Here is a 20,788-nt window from a genome sequence, read left to right as displayed (position 1 = left end):
TCATCAAGTGCAACCTCTGACCCAAAACCAGGCCAGCAGATCATGGCACCAAGTGCCACCACATCTACTCTTTTCTTAGGGACACCAAGGGACTTTGACTACACCACTTCCCTGGACAGTCCATTCCAATGTCTCACCACTCTTGTGAAAAAATTCCTCCTAACATTCAACCTAACCCTCCCCTGGCACAGCTCAAGATTGTTTCCTCTTCTCCTGTTGCTGGTTGCCTGGGAGAAGAGGCCAACTCTCACCTGGCTACAGCCTCCTTTTGGGTGGTTCTAGAGAGCGATAAGGTCACCCCTGAGCCTCCTTTTCACCAGGCTAACCAGCCCCAGCTCCCTCAGTCGCTTCTCACAGGACTTGTGCTTCAGACTCTTCACCAGCTTCATTCCCCTTATCTGGATCCACTCCAACACCTCACTGTCTTTCCTGGATTAAAGCGCTCAGAACAGCGCACGGTACTCGAGGAGTGGCTTCACCAGCGCTGAGCGCAGGGGCAGGATTACTGCCCTGGTCTTTTTAGCCAGGATGCCACTGACTTTCCTGGCCGCCTGGGCTGGCTCATTTCCGATGCTGTCAGCAGCACCCCCAGTCCCTTTTACGCGGGACAGTTTTCCAGCCAGTCTGCCACGGAGTTGTTGTCACCCAAGTGCATTTGACATCTGCTCTTGTAGAACCTCACACAAGTAGCGCCCATCGGTCCAGCCCGTCCAGACCCCTCTGCAGAGCCTGCGTGCCGGGCAGTACCGGGGCGCTGCGGGCGCTACTGGCAGCGGCACAAAGCGATCGCGGAGAGCGCTTGGGAAGGCGACCGTATGGGGACAATGGTGTGGGCAGCGGCGGACCCGCAGGCTGCCCCGCGGGGGCCGGGGCGGTGGCTGTGCCGGGGCGGCGGCGGTGCCGGGGCGGTGCCGGGGCGGTAGCGGGGCCGTGGCGGTGGCGGCAGCAGGCCGGGCCGGCGCGGGCGACGCGGCGCTGCGACACTGGCGCCGCAGCGGGGCGGAGGGCGAGGGGAGGGGCGGGGCGGGGCCCTTTCGTCGCAAGCCCCGCCCCCGTATCGGACTGGCCAATGGGGCGGGGGGGCGTGTCCGGCGCGGCCCGGCATTAAGCCCATGCGCGGAGCCGCTCCCGCCCTTTCGGCTTGAGCGGCAGCAGCGTTTCCCTCCCGGCGGCTCCGGCGCGGCGCGAACATGGCGGACCAGGCCATCTCCTTCCTCAAGGACTTTCTGGCGGGCGGCGTCGCCGCCGCCATCAGCAAGACTGCGGTGGCTCCCATCGAGCGGGTCAAGCTCTTGCTCCAGGTCAGCGGCGCGGACGAGAACGGGTGGCGTGGGCAGCGCCCCTCTCTGTCCCTATGGGCCCCGGGCCGGGCGAGGACAGGGGGACGGGCGGGGGCGGGGGCCGCGGCCAGCGGGGACAAAGGGCGCGAGCGAGGCGGCGGCGGCTGGCGGGGAGGTCACGTGAGCGTCGGCGGGGAAGCCGAAGCCGGTTCCGCCATGCGGGGCGGGGAGGGTAGGGAGGGCCGGGCCAGGCCGAGGGGGGCGGCCGCCGCTGGTGTCACTTCCTGCCGCCCCCGCTCCCGGCGCCGAGGGCACGGCAGGGAGGGGAGGGCGGCCGCTCTCCGCCGCCATCTTGGCGGCCGTCACGTGATGCGCGCCCGGGTTCTGGATTGGGCCGCAGGCGGGGCGGAGCCGGGGCGCGGCCGGCGCGTGCGGCCCCGCGTGACCCGGCGGCGCCCCAAGGTGACTCGAGTGACCTTCTCACAGGCCCCGGCTCTGGCCGCGGGGCTGGCAGCTCCTCACTAGCCCCCAGCCCCTGTCCCTCTGGCTGGCACCTCTGTCGCCTAACGCGGCTCTTTCCACGCGGTTCCCACCACAGGCCTGTCTTTGTCAGTAAAGGCTCGCACCTCTACGTGTGGCTGCTGTATTTGTCGTGATGTATTTGTCTTGTACTTGCCCTTGTATCTCACAGAATCAGTTTGGTAAAGACCTCAGGGAGATCATGAAGCCCAACCTAATGCCACGTAGTCTAATTTTAAGCAGACTGTGGCACTAAGTGCCACGTCCAGTGTTAAACACCTCCACGGGTGGTTGCTTCACCAGTCCCTAGGCAGTCCATTCCGAAGTCTAATCACTTTTTGTCTGAAGAAATTCCTCCCCTAGTTCCCCCTAAACCTTCCTTGGCACAGCTTGAGGCTGTGTTCTCTCGTCCTGTCACTAGTTGCCTGGGAGAAGAGGGTGGCCCCCACCTTGCTGCAGTCTCCTTTCAGGAAGTTGTAGAGGAATTGCTCGCAGTTTTCTATTCTTGTTTTGCAAATTTTTTTGATTTCTGAGAAAGCTTGGAAGCAATTTTAAAGTCTTTTTCTTTATAACACCAACAATGGCCACTCAGAATTAACAACTTTGTTTTATAGGAGAAGCAGGTTTAAGCCCAGCTGCACCATAGACCTGTCAGGGCAAGTGATCAGTATCTGTGTTTTTATTTGCAGGTGCAACATGCGAGTAAACAGATTGCTGCTGATAAGCAGTACAAGGGCATCATCGATTGTGTAGTGCGTATTCCAAAGGAACAAGGAGTGCTGTCCTTCTGGCGAGGAAACCTGGCAAATGTCATCAGATACTTCCCAACTCAAGCTCTTAATTTTGCCTTCAAGGATAAGTATAAGCAGGTGTTTTTGGGAGGTGTAGACAAGCACACTCAGTTCTGGAGGTATTTTGCTGGTAACCTGGCATCTGGTGGTGCAGCTGGAGCCACTTCCCTCTGCTTTGTCTACCCCTTGGATTTTGCAAGAACCCGTTTGGCTGCTGATGTTGGAAAAGCTGGTGCAGACAGAGAATTCTCTGGTCTCGGGGACTGTCTAGTCAAAATCACCAAGTCTGATGGTGTGCGTGGCTTGTACCAAGGGTTCAATGTCTCTGTCCAAGGCATCATCATCTATAGAGCTGCCTACTTTGGAATCTATGATACAGCAAAAGGTAATACTCCAGAGGGAACCTGAAAAGCCTGTTTTTAGTATTGTATTGTCTGATTTTGGATATGTGAAGGTGAAGGGGGATATGAGTACCACATCTGTGACACTGCTGTATACAAGGGAAAACTTGTGTTAATGGCAGCAGCCTGGCTGCAAGTACTGGTTTTGTACTTCAAGCAGTTGCTCCTAAGGCCAGGAGCATATGTTTGTGACCAGACACTATTAGAATAATTTCTTTTTTGTTCAGTGCGTACTAAAGTTACACTGGACCAGTCCAAGTGTGTTTAGCTGAATGGGATTGAACAGTGGTTTTGCAAAGTAATTTTTAAACTTGACATTTGGGGAAATAAGCCATTGATGCTAGTTCGTAATGCATTGTTATCCACCGGGATAGTGACTTAATTTAGTGATGTTTCTTTACTAAAAGCCTAGTGAATAGTCAAGTCTTCTCATGCCAATCTAAAAAGATTGCTTGTGCTTGAATTGTAACCTGCTGTGATTACTGAGAAGAAAGTCTTCCAAATATGGCTTCAGGATGTTTAGAGTTTGTGAAGTGTCTTGCTGCAATTTTATTTGGAGTATGGCTCTACAGTGTTCCATACTAGTTCATCTAGTAAAATAGCTGTCATGCAGGGAGTGAACCAGAGGAGGATATGCAAGATGAAAAGCTAATTGCTGTTTTTGTTTTACTGCAGGCATGCTCCCAGATCCCAGAAATACTCACATTGTTATCAGCTGGATGATTGCCCAGACAGTGACTGCTGTGGCTGGCGTGGTCTCGTATCCTTTCGATACAGTGCGGCGTCGGATGATGATGCAGTCAGGACGCAAAGGAGGTAGGCTGCAAATCCACAGAGCTGTCAATGCTGTGTGAAACAGCATTAACAAGATGGAGTTGGTTTTTTACTAGTAGCCATCCTGAGTTACAGTTCATTGTTCCATAAATCTGGTTTATTATATTGTACTCCAATGAGGAAATGCAGTAAGGCTCAACCTGAGATTATCAGGATTTATGCTAAGGATTTTTCATTATGGAACATGAAATGAAAAAAATGGACTGCCCGTTTGCATTGTTAAACAAAGATATTAAAAAGGAGGCGTAATAGTTTTAGTAAGTATTGTGTTGCATTTTTCAGTTGTGGTTTGGGACATCACAAAGCAGTTTATTGAAACACAGGGCAGATGTTAAAATTACCTGAGATGAAATAGGAATTAAGAATAACTCTTTGCTCTTTTCCTGCAGCTGATATCATGTACTCTGGAACAATTGACTGCTGGCGGAAGATTGCAAGGGATGAAGGAGGAAAGGCCTTCTTCAAGGGTGCATGGTCTAATGTTCTCAGAGGCATGGGGGGTGCTTTCGTGCTTGTGCTGTACGATGAATTCAAGAAAGTAATTTAAACAGCCTAAATAGAATTGGAAATCAAGTTGAGCAGATCATGTAGAATAACTACCATTATGGACCATTGACCTTCAAGAAATTCCTGTGAGTCTTATTTATCGGAGCCAGATGATACTTGTAGATGGGGCTAGAAACTGACATAGAGGGCTGATCCACTTCTCTGTAACACGCATAAAAACACTGAATCTGGCAATTCAGTGTGACAGCTTTTCTTTACAGCAGTAAGGAATGAGTGGCGTTGGTTCTGGGTCCAAAGTTGTTAGGTCCAATTTAGGCAGAAAAACTATCATTTGTCTGTGGATCAGTCTTCAGTTTCAAGTCCTATCTTATAGGACCATAAAATTGTATTTGAAAGCATTTGCTAACAAATCATGTTTTTTTCCACTTGTACTGAAGCACTATGTACCATTTTGCACAGCTGAACATCTAGCAACTTTGTTCTTAAATTGGGGCATTCTGCTGTAAAACAATAAACATACTTACTCGGTCTGTGTTGAAATTATTACATAAAAGCTTTGGAAAAGCCTCTTGTATTTCAAAACTTGTTTCAGATAATCGGTCCTCTGATACTTTTACACAAATGAGCTTTTTAAAAAAATAATTAAATGTGAGATCTTTTGAGAGGAGAGGTGGGCAAGCATGGGTTATACTAATAGAAACCACTCCCATTCTTTGTGCCTGATAGTGTATGATGGGCTGCTGCAAGTGGCTTTTTGCATGATTCTTAGAAATTGATTTACAACTTCTGTGATTTAAAATTATGGGGGTTCAGTTGTAGTGCTAGGAAAACCCAGAGTACCAAGGACTGTTAAAATAATGCTTTTGCCCTTGGTAAAACAGCCTAAAATTAATAATTATTTTTGTCAAATCAGTATGGAAAGCATCATGGCATTCATGCAAAAACCCAGGAACCCAGTAAATGCCTTCAACTTCTGAGTCACCTATGTATTGTATTGTTGCTGCTGGTTGGAAATGTTGATAGTGCCATTCAGCCTCTGTTCGGCCTCATCTGCAGCAGTGGTCAGTAGCTCTGTGGAAGGTTGATTTTAATCTGAAATGAGTTGCAGTCTAATAGATGAAGTTGAAGGGTTGTGGGGGAGGGAATATGTGTGCTTCTATGTAGCTGTAAAATAATAGATCAAACTAGGTCAGCCTTCAGTATTAACTGATGTTTAGGGATGGTCAGAAGACCAGATTGAGTCATTTCTCATAACTGCTCTTTGAGATAATGTAATACCTATGTGCTGTTCTTCATATGTATATAATCTTCTGTACTTTGTAATCTGCAAAGACATCCTAGAGGGACCAGTAGAGGAAAAAGAGGTGTTAATCTTCGTGTTTTAAGAGCTCCCTGTATTTTGAGAAAGGAAAAGTGTCACTGTATGACTCATTGAAGGCTGACTGAGCTGTCTTGACTTCTTCTGTGTGCCTTCTAAGATTGCTATTCAAGATGAAGTATTTAAATTACCTGCTTGGGCTTGGCTTTGGCTGGTTATTACCTTCCTCCTGAGTGTACTTTACCTTTTTCCTTTCACTGTTGCACAAGCACTGCTTTCAACATCTGTATGTGAATGTAAGGACATTACACAGCTACTTTGTACACAGGCTACTGGCAAACTTCATGTAGCTACTGCAAGTGGTTCTTACATCCTGTGTGGCAGTAGCAGCTCTCTCTCGTGCAGGCAGGTCATTTGGTGTTAACCCTGCCAGTCAGTTCTCTGGGGGAGCAGGGGAAGACATTTTGTCTAAAAACATTAATCAGGTTTCTGTATCAGTGCCTTGCAAGGGTAGAGATAATGATGGGATACCTCCCTGTGAGAGAAACCAAATGCAGTGGTTACTTCAGCAGCCCCTGACAGGGAAGGACTTTTACACCCAATCTCTCCTTCAGAACAAGGTTTAACCAAAACAAATAGGAAAGGAAACAAATCCTCCCAAATTTGCCCTAAATCAGGATGCAGAATTTAAGTTGAACTACAATTTCCCTATGCTGTACATTCAATATGAACTAATTTGTGGTGTTCAGGCTTGGTTTTTTTTTCTTTTTAATATATGGCTTCCCTTAGTCATGCAGCAGCAATTTCCAGTGTGTGGCGCAGTTTAGGGATGTAAGAGGCAAACAATAAATGAGACTTTTAAAAAAGAAGATTTGTTCTCTGTCTTATTGAAGCACTGAAATCTGTTCATTTTGAATAGTATAAACAGGAAAACATCCAGTGTTTGTAAAAGAAAATACTGGTATCTAAAGCCTATATTATTTTTAAAAGGCATTGGAAATAGCATTTGCACTCTTTGAAGGGAGAAACTAAAATACATTTGTGGAGAATTTTTACATTTAAGATCTAGCTATTAAATACTAGATTTTATTTCATTTCTCACAACTGTTAGATTTTTTTGAATGCTTTCAGTGCTATTTGTGTTACTTAAGTACATACTAGAACTGCACAGGATCACAGTGTTGCAGAGGTCTATTTACAATTGAAATACTGAGCTTGTGAATTGCCTGACTGAGACCAGTATTAATAATAATATTTGACAAGTACAATTTTATTTTCTGTTCTTGTCTTGCATAAAGTTAATTGCACATCCTGGGATAGCTTGGTGGTACTGGTTGGAAGATCAAAGCAAATTTAAACACGTTCTAAACAGCTGGTTTGTGCGTTAGAAAATAACGGCATATAAAAATTACAGTAAAATTGCTGTGGCATTATCCAGCAAGGCTGTCAGCCTACAGGAAATCATTATAATGAGAGGCAAGAAGCTTCATAGCAATGACGACAAGAAGTAACAGCTTCATTCTGGTTAAGAGGGCTTGTCTCAGATTGTGAAGAACCTCTTAGCAAGGTTCAAGCACTTCAAAGTAGGTACTTGCAGAAAAGCTTAGTTGCCAGGTATTGTGGGTTTGAACAAAGGGAAAAGAACAAATTTCACTGATTTTTCTCCCTTTTTTTCATCTGCTCCATTTAAGTGGATTTGAAGGGGACAAACAGTTTTATAGGTGATTATATTCTTTTATAGGCTGGTTTGAAGTACTTGTCAGCAGGATCCATAATTTTCTTTCCTGTTGGGGGATCGGATGTGTTTTTGGAAAGTTGGATCATTCTTCAATTGTAGTTATTTTCTCAGTATGACTTTTTGTTGTTAGATTTACATATTCTGTCTAAAGGAAAAGAAAATTTTGTATCGTGCAGTAAGCTACAAGTTGGTATCATTTTGAACATTAGTTTCAGCAGTACCAAAGGCATCCCGTCTTGGTCTTTTAATGGTTAATAAATGATTGCAAGGCAGGAGAAAACAGTTTTAAGGACAGTTAAGGAATGTTTCAATATGTCTGAGCAGTACTAGCTGTCAGCAGGAGGAAGAACAGAAGCTGGTTTAGACCCTGGACATCCTTAGGTGAGGCAATAGAAGGAATTTATTCAGTCAGTATTGGCTGAATTTTCCATATGTAGGCATTGGCTAGGCATGCAGATAAAATATTTTGGTTGCTATCACACATTTTTACATTGACTAACCTAGAGTTCTAGGAGAGAGCCTGCTGCTAGGTAAGATTATAGTACTCATAGAGGACTTGGAGTTTAAAGTTTTGAGGGAAGATAAATTAAAAAAAAATGGGAGAGATAGTACTGATGGGGAAAACAGATTAAAAAAGCAAGCTTGCTGTTGTATTGAGGGTATGTTGTGGAACATCAAACCAGGGTGTTCTGGAAACTTCTTTTCTAGGAAAGCTGAAGAATGGGTAAAGAACTGCAGGGCTTTGTGGTCATGGTGTTTACTCTTCTCCAAGGAAAATGCACAAAGAGTGTATCTTGCAAGTTCTTGGAATATGTTTAACTCCAACAAGAGGCAAGAAAACTCGGTAATGGTGAGAAAAGCATATGGGGAGATTGACTACAAAGTCATTGGTCTGTAGTAAGATGAGTAAAATACAATGGATTAGAGGAGTGCAAGTTGTCTGATGCACTGAATGATTTTATGGGTAGGATCTTAAAGCAAATAAAATTGGCAGTTCTTTAATTTGAGTGTTTTAAGGATGCAGTGCAGAAAGAGGTTTTTTTAATCATGAGCTTTTCCAGCTATCTCAGAAAAAGTTTTGTAATAGGAGAAAAGAATTAGAAAATGTGAAAGGTTGTTGAGTAAATAGAGGGAAAATGAGGAAATGCAGAATTTAAAAAGGTCTGATTAGCAAAGGATATTGCAGGTTTCAAAACAGCTCAAAAATCCATTAGCACTAAATGTCAGGGAGAGTGTTTGGTATTCAGTGGAGGAGAGCTTTTGAAAATGTACTTTTTGTACTGTGTTATTTTAATAACTTTAAAGAATTACTAAATTCGATCAGCGTTAAAGGAACTGCATTTGGAGAGAAGAAGTAAAATAAAATTAGGTTTTGAGAGTAGAACAAACAGTTTAAACATGTCAGAATTATATGAATTACCTTCACAGCGGTGGTTGGCAAGTGTGAGGTAATGTGAGGGCTTCACTTAACTCTGGCAGCTGCTGCTGCGTTGTTCCCTGCATGGATGTGCCTGTGCTACAGATTGCAGACTTCATCCACAAAGGCCTCTGGGTTGTAGTGGAGTGATTTGAGTGTGCTTGGTAGTGTCTATGCACAGGAATTTGGAAGTTCAGGAAAAGCAAGCAATCAGTATGCAATTTTCCAAAAACTGCTTGTTACTTTCCTAGCTATTATTATTTAATGTGATGGACTGTGGACTGCTGCTGCTCTGTAGCCTTAGCTCTGGCTGCCTGGTAGGAAGTGAGAAACCAGGTATTTATGACTTAAGGTGTATGAGGAAACCTATGTAAGTCACACTCCTACCTACTTTCTGTGAAAGCCAAAGGCAGTAGGACCAAACACAAATTAATCAGGACAGCAAGCTGGTATAGAGTTACCAAAACTGGAGAGTTTTAGTAGTCAGGGATTTGGGGATTCTTTGTAAACGATTGAAGGAAAATATATGTCTCACTTTTGGAATCCTCACTGGAATGCATGGTGTTGCCCACTGAATTTTAGGTAGTTAATGACCAACCTGATTTACTGACTTCGAGTATGTCTTTGCTTTAGCCAGCTGAGGGAAAGCATCCCCTACTATGCAGTCACCATACAAACCACTGCTCAAATGGATGGATTGGAGAAGCATGAATGGTTTGAAGCCTGGTTGTCATGATGTGTGCAGATAGACAGAATATTACTTGCTGTTGACAGTGTGCAAGTGTGTAAGATATTGTAGATAGCAAAGGAATAAGGGTAAAAAATAATGGATTTTAGGTGCATTAAACCAAGCTATTAAAAAGGCTTTTTAAAAGTAAGGATAAATAAACACGCAGAATAGGCTGCACAGGGATGCTACAGTGTACTGGTCAATAAAATTTGATTTAAAATCCTGAAATTGCAAATCCTTTGTTGAAGCAAGAGGATGTTTAACTGTTAAGTCTTCCAGCCTTATTGATTTGTAATAAGTGCAACAGGATTTTTACATGGGTATAGGTCAGGCTTATGAAATACATATTTACATTATATTAGGACCATTGGTGTTTGAAAATGCTAGTGGAAAATGCATCCTCACTTTGGGTCTTTTTAAAGTATGAACAGCAACCTTGCAAAGCTGGTACACACAGAAATTACAGTAAATTTACACTCAGTGAAAGTGTAAATTCTGGTCTTAAAATATGTCTGCAAATACCTCCAGGACAATCTTTTGTTTCATTGTTGGCATAGAGCATTTCAGGTTTCAAAGCAGAATAGGTTGCATGACAGGAATTAATTTTGGACCAAATGTTAACATTTCTTTTTATAAGTCAGTTCTTCTAGTCTTTGGCCTGTTGTGCTTTATAGTTAACAAATTTGACTGAATTGAGAAGAAATCATACCTGGATATCTTCATCAGCTAATGCACTGAATTTGTCTCTTGGTTGTGGTGTGGGAGGAAATAGGTTCTTGAAACTGCAGTACCTTTGGGTAGAAAATGGGATTGTGGAGAAATTGAAAATACTGCTAATATAATTTACACAAACATTTTGTGGTGTAACTTAAGGACATTTTTTACTTTCAAGATTGAATATCTATTGCTCTACAAATTAAATGAGAAATAAAATATTTTCAGTTGGGTAACTGGTGGGTAACTATTATTACACTTAGCATTTGGGTGATTAAAATTAATTTTGTGATTAAAATCACAGTAAATAAGTTATTAATAAATTACTTTGAATAAATCATGTGACATAACTTTCACCCCTGAGTGAGAAGTTTTCTCAAAATAAGAGTATGTTAATTTGGATTCCTTTTTGTCTGGTACTGTATATAGGCAATGACTTCAAAGCAACCTGGATGTTTAATGCTTAAAAATAAGAACAAAAAAGCTTTTGTAGGATCTGGTAGAATCAATCACTTAATAACTTCAACGTCCTTTCCTCCTTTTCCACTTAGTTATTTTGCATGCCAAAGGGCCATCCATAGCAATCCTGGTGATAATAGTTCATGACATTGATAATCAGATTATTTAAATTTGCAGGTAGGGAAGTAGGAGGTTGTAGGAACATGTTTCATATAGATAATACTCTGTCAGTAGTGTCTAGAGAAAAAAGGTTGATTTACCTTTTGAAAAGACAATACAGGAGAAGCGTAATTGAGATTGTTCCAAGTGCAATCAGAAATAAAATCACAAAAATAAAGTAATCTTTCCCTTGACCTGAAACAGACAAGAGAGAGAAATATTTTAGCATGGTAAAAAGCTGCCTTTGTGACTGTATGATGTAAGGAATGTGAATTTCACTACATTTTTTGAATGTTCTAAAGGACTTCAACTTGACTTCATTGTCCAGTTTTGTCAAAAAATGCAGAGGGACTTGATACATTTTAATTATTTTCAAATATTTAGAATTTAGAGAATTTTTAATTCTGGAAAAAGAGAAGAATAAACAGACTTACAGAACAATTAATAGAGCAAAATTAGTGAAAAGAAAGATGCAGAAGGAAGGGGATGATATTCATGTAAAAACTTAAGATAACAGAGAGGCAGCCTCATCACAGCAGACCAAAGACAAGAGTGGGTCTGTCTCAGTCTATTTCTGTAGCCCTGGCATGTGAGTAGCTGCTGCCTTCACAGTCCCAGCTAATCAAAGGCTCTGCTGCCAGAGTATTGGAGCTACTCCTCCATGTTAATAAAATCCACCCAGTTCCTTCCATGTAATTGGGTAAAACTTAAGATTTTATTCATTCTGTGATGTGAGGAATAAAGGGAAGCAAACAAAATAATACTGGAAAAAAAATCATAGTCTTACCAAACTCAATGGGTTCACTCCATTCCCCCCAGTTTGAGTTTACAAGACAGTTTTTCCCACGTGCTCTGATTTTCAGAGTGTATCTTTTTTTCTCATTGTAATTTTGGAATTCATATCTGTCACTCCTTACCTAAAAGGAAAGTGATCAGACTCTGCATTTCACCTCATAGGCAAATATTAACAAAGTTTGTGGGTAAATTTTCTGGTACAGTTTCTAAAAATAAGTAATTTGTATGATTTTTTTTTAGGTATGTACTATCTTGCCAGCAAATCTATCTGGTTTTTGAAGGTTAAATTTTTTTTTAATTTATTTTGTCTTTGATTTCTTTTGTTGTGCTTTATGGACACATTTTGGGGTTTTTTTTGTGTCCTTGTTTGTGGACCCTAAAGAAATCTGAAAGACACAAAGCAGAAATTGGAGAAGTAAACTGTGTACTGTAAACTCCCCTTGCAAACTTCATGGGGGTTAAAAAAGTGTGGATGATGTCGGTCATTGCTAAAAAGATTTAATGTTCTTGAGACAATACAATAACAGATAGGTTATATTTGACCTCATGATACTTTATTCAAAGTCTGGAATCTGTCAAGTCCTTCCAAGGCTTAGAAGACCACTCATTTGTTGAGGGAAGACTGACAGTATTTATTAAATTCCCCAGGTTTTGAAGATTATTGTGCTCCCTTTGTCTACCTGTCCTGAGCTATCAGTGATATTATTCCAATGAGATAGAATATTTCAGGTTTTTAGTAAGCAAAATGTCTCATCTGTCAGGAACAAAATCTATTTGTGCAATGGATGGAATGTATGAAGTTTTGTGAACTGCATGGAAAATTTTGCCTGCTCCATCCAAATGGATATATTCAGTTTACATTTAAAGATATCACAGGAACATATTTTTCTGAATTCTCATTGCTATATTGATACACAACCTGTAAGTTCTATAAGTTCTATAAGTGTATTTTCTGTAATGGTATTTATATGCCTAAGTAGGCAAAAGCACAAATTTGTATGTGACAAGAATACTTACACGAGGAAGCTTTTTCTCTTCTGTGGGCTCATCCTGCAAAACAAAGACAAATCTTCATTTTATTATTTTTTATCAATCAAATATTTCTCTAGATTGTTCTCATTTTCTTGCTTTTGAAGATCATAAGTTATTTTAAACTGAAAAATCAATCAGATATTATTCTCCAGTGATGTCCCAGAATAACAGCATTTTATTCAGAGTTCTGTCTTCCTACATTTCCTTTTAGAAAAGGAAGGAAACATTAATTATTTATCAGTAGATGTGAGAAGCTGTATTTACCACTAAGGGTATTTTTATACACACTATGCATTCTCATCCATATCCAAATTACACAAGCAATCACATCATCCTACAAACACAGCAGATCTGGAATCTGTGGTTTCACAATAGTTTGTGAAAATTGACATGAATAGCGAATTTGCCCTCCTTCCAGTCAAAGTCTCTGTTAGACTTATCCGTGCTCAGGGGCTTTCTGTGAAGAGCTGCTTACACATCCTATACAATCAACATTTAATTAAATGGAATCAAACATTGACCTGGATCAAAGAACCTGAAAATTTTGAAGGAAAGGATAGGTTCAAAAATGAGTGAACAAATTCAACAGCAATGATCTCAGAAAGCATTGAAAAGCTGAGGTCCTGGAAACATCTATCACATGTAATATCAGGATAGCCAACATCATGGAAAAGTCAGAAAGGTATAACTGGAAGGAATGTCTCATTACAGAAAACACCCACAGTGTGTCTTTGACTGTAAAGCAGACTAGCATTCCCCCATCACTCACTGTCAGCTGAGTGCTTTCACCTTAGGACGTGAGGGAAGTCATCAGCCTGTGCTGGGAATGAGCAGGGTGCAAACAAATTGCTTAAACCTTAGGTGTGTAGTGCTGCTTTAGCTGTCTTACCTCTGTTGGTGCCTCCTGGAAGGTGTGAGTTCTAGCTGCCATCTCCATGTCAGTACTGCTGGTACCTTCAGCACCTCAAGATGCTGAGAGGCACCTACTGCTTCACAGCAGGGAGCCCTGATGGGCACTGACCCTAAGGAGATATTCCTGCTCCTGTGCAGAACCTACATTAATGTGTCTCAGTCTAGGAGATGAATTTCCTACCCAAATTTAAAAACCTGCACTGAGCCCCACCCATTCTGATTGTGGCACAGGAAACAAGAGTTAGCATGTATTTCTTTGAAATAAATGTTTTGACATTATTGCTATATTGTGATCTATATATTTATGTAAAATTTCCTAAGCATTTCACACAAGGTCTTTTTGTCAAATTATACCAACCAGCTGGAAAGCAGCATTGCTGCAATTGCTCCTTGTACCAATAGGTACCAAGGTAGATACTATTAATGCATGAAAAATACAAAATCCGGGTAATCCAAACAGCCTGCAAGCTGTTGATCTTGTTTTTAATAAACAAATGAGATTTAAGGATGTGTTGCTTCATTGCAGTTGTATATTTATATTTAACCCTTAGCTGATCTTTCCTGTTATGGTCTTGTGGCTGAGCAGTTGCTACCATGGCAGGCCTCTGAGCTGCAGAAGTTGATGACAGCTGGGATATGAGACCAGGAAAACTGTAGCAGGAGGAAAGTACAGCTTATGAGAGACAAATTAACAAATAAAGAAGTCAGAAATGTACATATTATAGATATGCATGAGCATAGGTACAGTACCAAACACAAACCAAGAAATTGTTTTTACCTTATTTTGTATGCTAATTTCATACTGAAAACACTTTGTGTTTTCCACATGACTTGTAAGGGGTGGATGCCACATAATTATGCAACCCATAGGATCTCTGGTACAATGGGCAGTGACATTTAATGGAGCAGTGAGTATTTCTGGGGAAAAAATGGAATAATTAATATAGGCATGGTCAGTAAACAGCTACAACTCATGCCTTCATAGCAAAATGCATGTGAAGGTGAGGCAGCTGAAGTACAACTGTGGGCTGCTGGGACTAACTGAAGTTATCTGGTAAAAAGCAGTAAAATACCTAACAAAAACTTGAGAATATATCACTGCCGTTTTTGGACAACTGAAGTAAATGAAGTTCATGTAAAGAAAAGTTATGAAAGATTTTGTGTAATTCACTAGTGCAATCAGCAGAGTGCCATTTTCTTCTACATCTGTTTTCCAACCTCACATTGACAATGCAAGTTTCCATAGGAAAAAGGAAGGAAGTTTTTTTGTTCAAGATATCTGAATTGGAGTGCCTATAATATAGTTGACTCAGTGTGACCTGATTTCTCTTGGGGCTTAAACACCTAATTCACAGAGGTACCCACATATTTAACTAATGCTGTTCTAATTTGGAAGCTGAACCTCACTCTGGTTTTAGGACATGTAGATCTTGTGGTTCTCAGAGAGGTGTGAGATTAAGGGATGATAAAATAATCCCTTAAGAAACGTGGCCTTGAAAAATCTGACCATTGTGTTTCATTACTTGGAATCCATGACTATGTCCACACCTCTTGTCTCAGCAGTTTTTTCAGGCTGCCTCTGCCTCTGCTTGTTTTAGTCAAGTTTTGGAGCTATATTCTGTCAGGTGTTGAAAGCAAAGACTGCCCTGCAGTGCAGGATCCTGCAACAGCGACAGACTTTGTTTTAATATCCTTTACAAGAAAAATTCCCTACTTCCTTATTTTATAAAACAGTAATAAAGTAAAATGCACAATTACTTACCAATTTTATACAGGTCAATGTACTCATCATAGAACTGGATCAGGGAGTCTTTGCTAGACCCATTCACCAGGAAGTAAGCTTTTTCAATCCCTATGCTCACGTTTTGGAAGATACATCCCACATTTCTGCAATTTTCATCTTTAATGTAAAGCTCACATTCCATCTCTTCTTCATCTCTGCATACAGCAAAGTATTTTAGTTAAACATGGGCACTGTGATGTACTGAGTGAGAATTCACACTTGCCTGTCTCAAGCAGACCTACTTTGAATTCTGCCAGTAGAGAAAATACTGTGTGTCTGCTGGAGCATCCCTTCCTGCCTGCCAAGTGCAGTTCATGAGGAAGATGTTATAAATCACACAGGAGAAGTTTTCAATGGCTGAGCCCTTCATGCCTGCAAATACAGGAATATCCATGGTGAGGAAAAATCATGTGACTCCTCCAAGCTGGAGGATCATGGCACACACTTACTTATGTTAGACACCTGCTGTTATTGCTTGGGTTAGGAGTGACAACTGAGAGAAAACTCTACTCTCACTCCACTTTAACTGCCTCTGAACTGTGAAACCTTTCAGTGAAGCATTTCACAAGTAAAGGAAGGCACATTGCCTTTTAATATCATCTCCTTTTGCAATTTCACCCAGGAAACTGCTCCTAATGTTTTTACACAGAGGATTTTAAAAGCTGAGACTTTTAAAGTGAGGTTGGACTTCTTCCTGCTCTCCAATCAAGCAGGCTCCTCCTTAGATGTTTCCACCTTCATGTGAGTGACAGTGACTTGTTCTTTTGCTTTTCTGGAGCACATTGAAACAGGAACCTCGTTGCTTTTGGAGGTTCCTCATGGCTGGGCTGTGCAGGCATGCTCAGCCTCTTCCTCTTCTTCAACCACTTTTCTGCTTCTTACTGTGCTATGTCCTAAATTCAGTAAGAGCATGGAGGCTTCCTGTGCTACTGACTCCATCCCTCTCCAGTGCCCAGTAAAGAGGGCAACCTTATGGAAGAACAGGGGAATCCTCTGGAGAAGCTGCACACTTGAAAGGTAGCGCCAGCAGGGGAGACACACCAAAGTTTTGGCTGTTCTGGCTTATATTTTGAGGGTCACCATGAATGTTTCTGCTGGCAAATCTATAGGAAGAGAAGAGCAGCGAGCATTTTCCCCTGCTCAGACATGAGAAAGCTGCTAATCCATCACATCTGCCATGTCTGAAATACCCCAGTCACACACAACTGCTGCGCCCATGGTGGCTGGAGAATTTTAGTGGAGAACTCTGAGCTGAGAGGGAAGGTAAAAATGGGTCACAACAAACTCATCAACAGCCCAGTAAGTACTAACATTTTAATTTGTAACAGCCAGAAGAGTTATTTGAATCCACCCTTAAACCACTGTAATTTATTAGCATTTTGGAGCCTTAGTGTAAAAGAGAATAATGCATTTATGCATACATTTGTTGTAATACATCTCTTGCAGAATGATGGAGACATTTATTACAGGGCAAATAATTTTAACAGATATGGAAAAAAAAGCTTTTAATAGAAAATATAGCTGTTACCTACTATGTAAGTAACTGTTTTCTAAGGCAGTGTCTACCTTTAAAATATTGCAACTGCATAAAACCTTAGCCAGACCATATACATTACCTCCAGGGAGAAAGCTGCATTGTTTTGAGATGTTTGTGTTTGGCACTTCAATGACAAAGGTTAGCCCTTTGTGCATAGGCATGTATAGTTCCACTGGAAAGCTGCATAGTGGACTATCCACCTGTAAAGAGAAATGATATTTTATTTCTCTGCTTTTCCTCTTCTGATGTTAGATGAGGCTGGCTATGGCAGTGCAACTCAGGACTAAAATTCCACGTATATGTATGGTTTTGGTTCAAAAACTAGCTCTCTCCTTTAGCACTCAAGGGTGATATAGAATGGAACTGAGGAATCAAAAGCATAACCACACAAAAAGCTTTGCAGCTCAGGAGTTGGATGATACACTAGTGTGCAACTATTTTAGGAATGGCATGACAGAAGATGACAAATACATAGGGGAGCTACAAATGAATTTAATCAAAGGATTAAGCAAAGCAAAAGTCCTCATCTGACCTGCCCAGGGATTAAAAAGTGTCTGTGGTGTTATACATATAATCTTCAATAAAGATGTGATGTATTTGTACCATGTATTTCTAAGGCACCTGCTTTGCTAGGCTAAATAAGCCATCTTTATCTCCGTTGACCTTCCTATTTTCCTCTTTGGATAATGTGGGTTTATAACATAGCCTGTGCTACAGGCATGATCCCGTTTACCGGGAAACAAGGGAAGAATTTAACATAACCATAATCCATGGTAGTGTTTCTGGGACTTTTTTTTGTGGGGGTCTCTTGCTATGTCTCTTTAAAACCTCTAGAAGTCTCTATCTCACAGCCCCTTTTTTTCAGCAGCTATATCCCTGCTCATGATTCAACAAAGCTGCAGTTCAGGCTATCATTTTCTTTCTACTTTGGTGTCAGAATTTCAATTCTTTAGTATGCATTGGGTGCTCATCTCACAGTAAATGCACTCTGGCATTGCTGATGGCTTTCCACAGTCCCCAAGAGATCAACCTGTAGACTGCAAACAGCCACATGTCAAATGTCATCTGTGACATTCATTTTTTGCAAAATGAAAAATTTTCCAAATGAAATGGATAAAAGGTATGAATATTTATCTCAATGAATAGCAAGTTTCCAAAATTTTCCAAATGAAATTGATAAAAGGTACGAATATTTATCTCAATTAATAGCATGTTTACCTCTGTGTCTATATATTCCATGCCTCTGTCCATGATGATACATCTGTACTCAGAGAAATTTCTGCTGCTCTCCCAGGACAGTTCCATTTTTCTCCAGTTCACATTCACATTTGTAATAGGTGATTCCTGTGTGTCTGCTGAAAGTGTTGCAGCATAAGTTCAGTAAGGATATGCTATTGCTTTTGTTGAATACAGAGGATGGTATCTGTCAGGCTTAAGGTAGCAATTGCCAGCTTCATTGCAAGCATCTCTGATAAATGAAGAGTTAAACCTTGTTTCTCAGATTATGTCTGCAAAAACGTACTTACACTCCATACACTGGATGTCAGCATGCAAGGGATGAAATAGCGTCATACACCACAAAATCATACAAATGAGTCCAAGAGTATCAAACATCATTGGAAAGAGATCCATCTGGAAAGAGATAATGAACATCTGGAAAGAGATAATGAAACCTTCAGAAAGAAAAAGGAGAATATTTAAAAAAAATGAAAGGAAAATCATGTTGAAGTGCATTTTGGTTTTGCAAAACTTAATTTTTTAAAAATATTCTTTAGAAAAGCCAAGCAGAGGATGTGCTCCAGGCACCTCTTCTTTGAACTAACTGAATAGTCATGACACTGCCTATAACAAAGTAGTTTGAGATAAGGAGGCCACGAACTCTCATGGTGATAAATACACTCACTGTATTCAGTGCAGAGACCATGACTGACAATTACTTTTTCCCACATATCTGTCCTAACTGTACCATCAGAAAGTCAGGTTTTCTTGCTTTTTGATCCTGTGAACATCACATTCTGTGCTTTGCATTAGCAGCTAGCATGGCGTTGATAACACAGCAGTGTTTTGGCTGTGGCTGAGCAGTGCTGGCACAGCACCAGGGTTATCACTCCAACCCCATCCCACCAACTCTGCAGAGTCCAGTGGGACAGGGCTGAGCCAGAGGCTGGGAGAGAACGTGGCCAGGACAGCTGACCCCAACTGATAGGGATATCCTGTATCATATGGCATCATGTTCAGCAATAAAACCTGGAAGAAAGAAGGATGGGGGTGGGATGAGGCATTTCTTGTCCAGACATTTGACTTCCAAAGAAACTGCTATGTGTACTGCAGCCCTCTGTCCCAGAGAATGATTGGATATTGTTTGCTGAGGGGAAGTAGAGTATAAGGAAGAGGGGGGGAGTGAGAGAGCAACTTGGTGGGCAGCTGGTGGCCAGCCAAGGTCAGGGCACCACAGTATTTATTCCCGTCACAAATGGGTCTCCACTTTTCAAACTGCATAACTCCCACTGGTCTTAGAGGTTTCCATCCATACAGAATAGTCTACTTCAAATTTTATCTTGCTTCAGTGTCAGAAACCAAGGAGTCAGATGTTTCAGATCACTGTAGGCAATTTAAATTGCCAAGGAAGTGTGAGCACCTGCAAAGGGTGACTCTACATTTGTTCACGTGGTATGGAGGACTGAGCAAAGCTAGTCAAACACTTGCATCAGCTCTTGTCAAATATTTCTCATCTTATGTACAATTTTCCTTTTCTCCAAGGAGGTTAAAACTCTTTGGAAAAGATTTCTCTATTTCCAGCTTTTTTTTTTTTACATGAAGAAGCAACTCTGGTTAAATTTTTGTTTGCTTTAGCATTGTCTAGCAGTGCAACTTCCTAATAGCAAATTTCTTGATTACAGATAGTACTAAGGATAATTTTAAAACTGGATTAAATTCTTACAAACTCAAGAAAAAGAGAAACGTGGTAATATTTTCTTACTAATCAGCCCTTCTATATTAATTTTATGGTCATCTCAGGATGCTGATTTCAAACTGACTCCTCTTGAGGTGAAAGCAAAAACCCACCCTGATGTTCCAAGTCATTCTGTAATCTTGAATATTTTCAGAAGGCGTGTCACATTTCCTGGAAATTGGCTTGATGTGACATTTCCATCACAGTCCCCAGGATTGAAGCTGGGCCTTGGGATTGCAACAGAGACAGACTCTTCACTGTAACCTGCTTATCTCTTGCAGCATCCATATATGTAAATCATCATGCTACAGTAAGGATGTGGCCAAGGCTGCTGGGAAGCGATACTGAAGAATCTCAAGTACAAACAGTATGGAGGACTGGGCATTGAATTCTCTGTGAGATATTGTCTCAACAGTTATTTCCACTTTCCCATGCTCTCAGGGACCACCCCAGCAATGCACATGAGAACCTTGAAGCCTGTTGTCCTTCCAGTTAGCCTCTTAATCATATTTTCTCTGTTTTGGCCCTTCTGTTCGGTCTCTCAACACTTTCCCCTTCCTTTCCTCATGTTCCTTTTCTAGGCATTTGTTTTCCTATTCTTTGGCAACTGTCTGCTCCCCTTTCCTTTATGTTCTTTGTTTCATTTTTCTTGAGATCTCCCTCTCTCTGTTCTGATTACTCCTGTTCTTTCAAAATCTCCCTCAGGTTTCCTACACATGACTGCAGCCCCATATGGCAAGCACCCTTCATGCTTTTTCTCATGGAAATGCTCATCTGGGACACTGCCGTGGGAATCATCCACAGCCCTGTCTGCCTAGAGAGGTGTTTGCTGGCATCATTGTCTTCACACTCTGGACATTTCACTGGATATGCAGTGGGAATAGCAGGGCCTGTAAGCATTCCCTTTCC

The 20,788-nt window shown here is 41.5% G+C and overlaps 2 protein-coding genes across 2 annotated transcripts; one reads left to right on the top strand and one right to left on the bottom strand.

Annotated features, from left to right (window-relative positions):
- Positions 1–1,115: 1,115 nt before the first annotated feature.
- SLC25A6 (solute carrier family 25 member 6) lies at positions 1,116–6,516 on the top strand. The gene is made up of 4 exons (XM_030950703.1): positions 1,116–1,301; positions 2,489–2,975; positions 3,667–3,807; positions 4,215–6,516. The coding sequence occupies exons 1-4, from the start codon at positions 1,191–1,193 to the stop codon at positions 4,370–4,372; spliced, it is 897 nt and encodes a 298-aa protein (XP_030806563.1). The 5' UTR covers positions 1,116–1,190; the 3' UTR covers positions 4,373–6,516.
- A 954-nt stretch (positions 6,517–7,470) lies between these two features.
- Positions 7,471–18,540, bottom strand: LOC115903990 (granulocyte-macrophage colony-stimulating factor receptor subunit alpha-like). The gene is made up of 11 exons (XM_030949430.1): positions 18,453–18,540; positions 18,145–18,281; positions 17,006–17,126; positions 15,632–15,761; positions 15,369–15,544; positions 14,385–14,524; positions 12,680–12,712; positions 11,655–11,784; positions 10,969–11,062; positions 10,245–10,326; positions 7,471–7,533 (listed from the first exon to the last, which is right to left on the bottom strand). Exons 1-11 carry the CDS (start codon positions 18,538–18,540, stop codon positions 7,471–7,473), a joined length of 1,194 nt encoding a protein of 397 aa, XP_030805290.1.
- Positions 18,541–20,788: the final 2,248 nt, after the last annotated feature.

Source organism: Camarhynchus parvulus, chromosome 1 (genome assembly GCF_901933205.1).
Source record: "Camarhynchus parvulus chromosome 1, STF_HiC, whole genome shotgun sequence".
NCBI classification, from domain to species: Eukaryota; Metazoa; Chordata; class Aves; order Passeriformes; family Thraupidae; genus Camarhynchus; species Camarhynchus parvulus.
The sequence above is the reverse complement of the archived record's forward strand: the minus strand, read 5'-3'. Positions and strand labels throughout refer to the sequence as shown.

What these genes read in the sequence shown, in the direction of transcription:
- SLC25A6 (XM_030950703.1), top strand. Translation starts at nt 1,191, where the DNA reads ATGGCGGACCAGGCCATCTCCTTCCTCAAGGACTTTCTGGCGGGCGGC. An exon ending in GGGTCAAGCTCTTGCTCCAG is followed by an intron (nt 1,302 to 2,488) that starts GTCAGCGGCGCG and finishes TTTTATTTGCAG; the next exon opens with GTGCAACATGCGAGTAAACA. An exon ending in AATCTATGATACAGCAAAAG is followed by an intron (nt 2,976 to 3,666) that starts GTAATACTCCAG and finishes GTTTTACTGCAG; the next exon opens with GCATGCTCCCAGATCCCAGA.
- LOC115903990 (XM_030949430.1), bottom strand. Translation starts at nt 18,540, where the DNA reads ATGTTTGATACTCTTGGACTCATTTGTATGATTTTGTGGTGTATGACG. An exon ending in CTCTACTGGCAGAATTCAAA is followed by an intron (nt 15,545 to 15,631) that starts GTAGGTCTGCTT and finishes TGCTGTATGCAG; the next exon opens with AGATGAAGAAGAGATGGAAT. An exon ending in AAATTAGCATACAAAATAAG is followed by an intron (nt 12,713 to 14,384) that starts GTAAAAACAATT and finishes TTTGTTTTGCAG; the next exon opens with GATGAGCCCACAGAAGAGAA.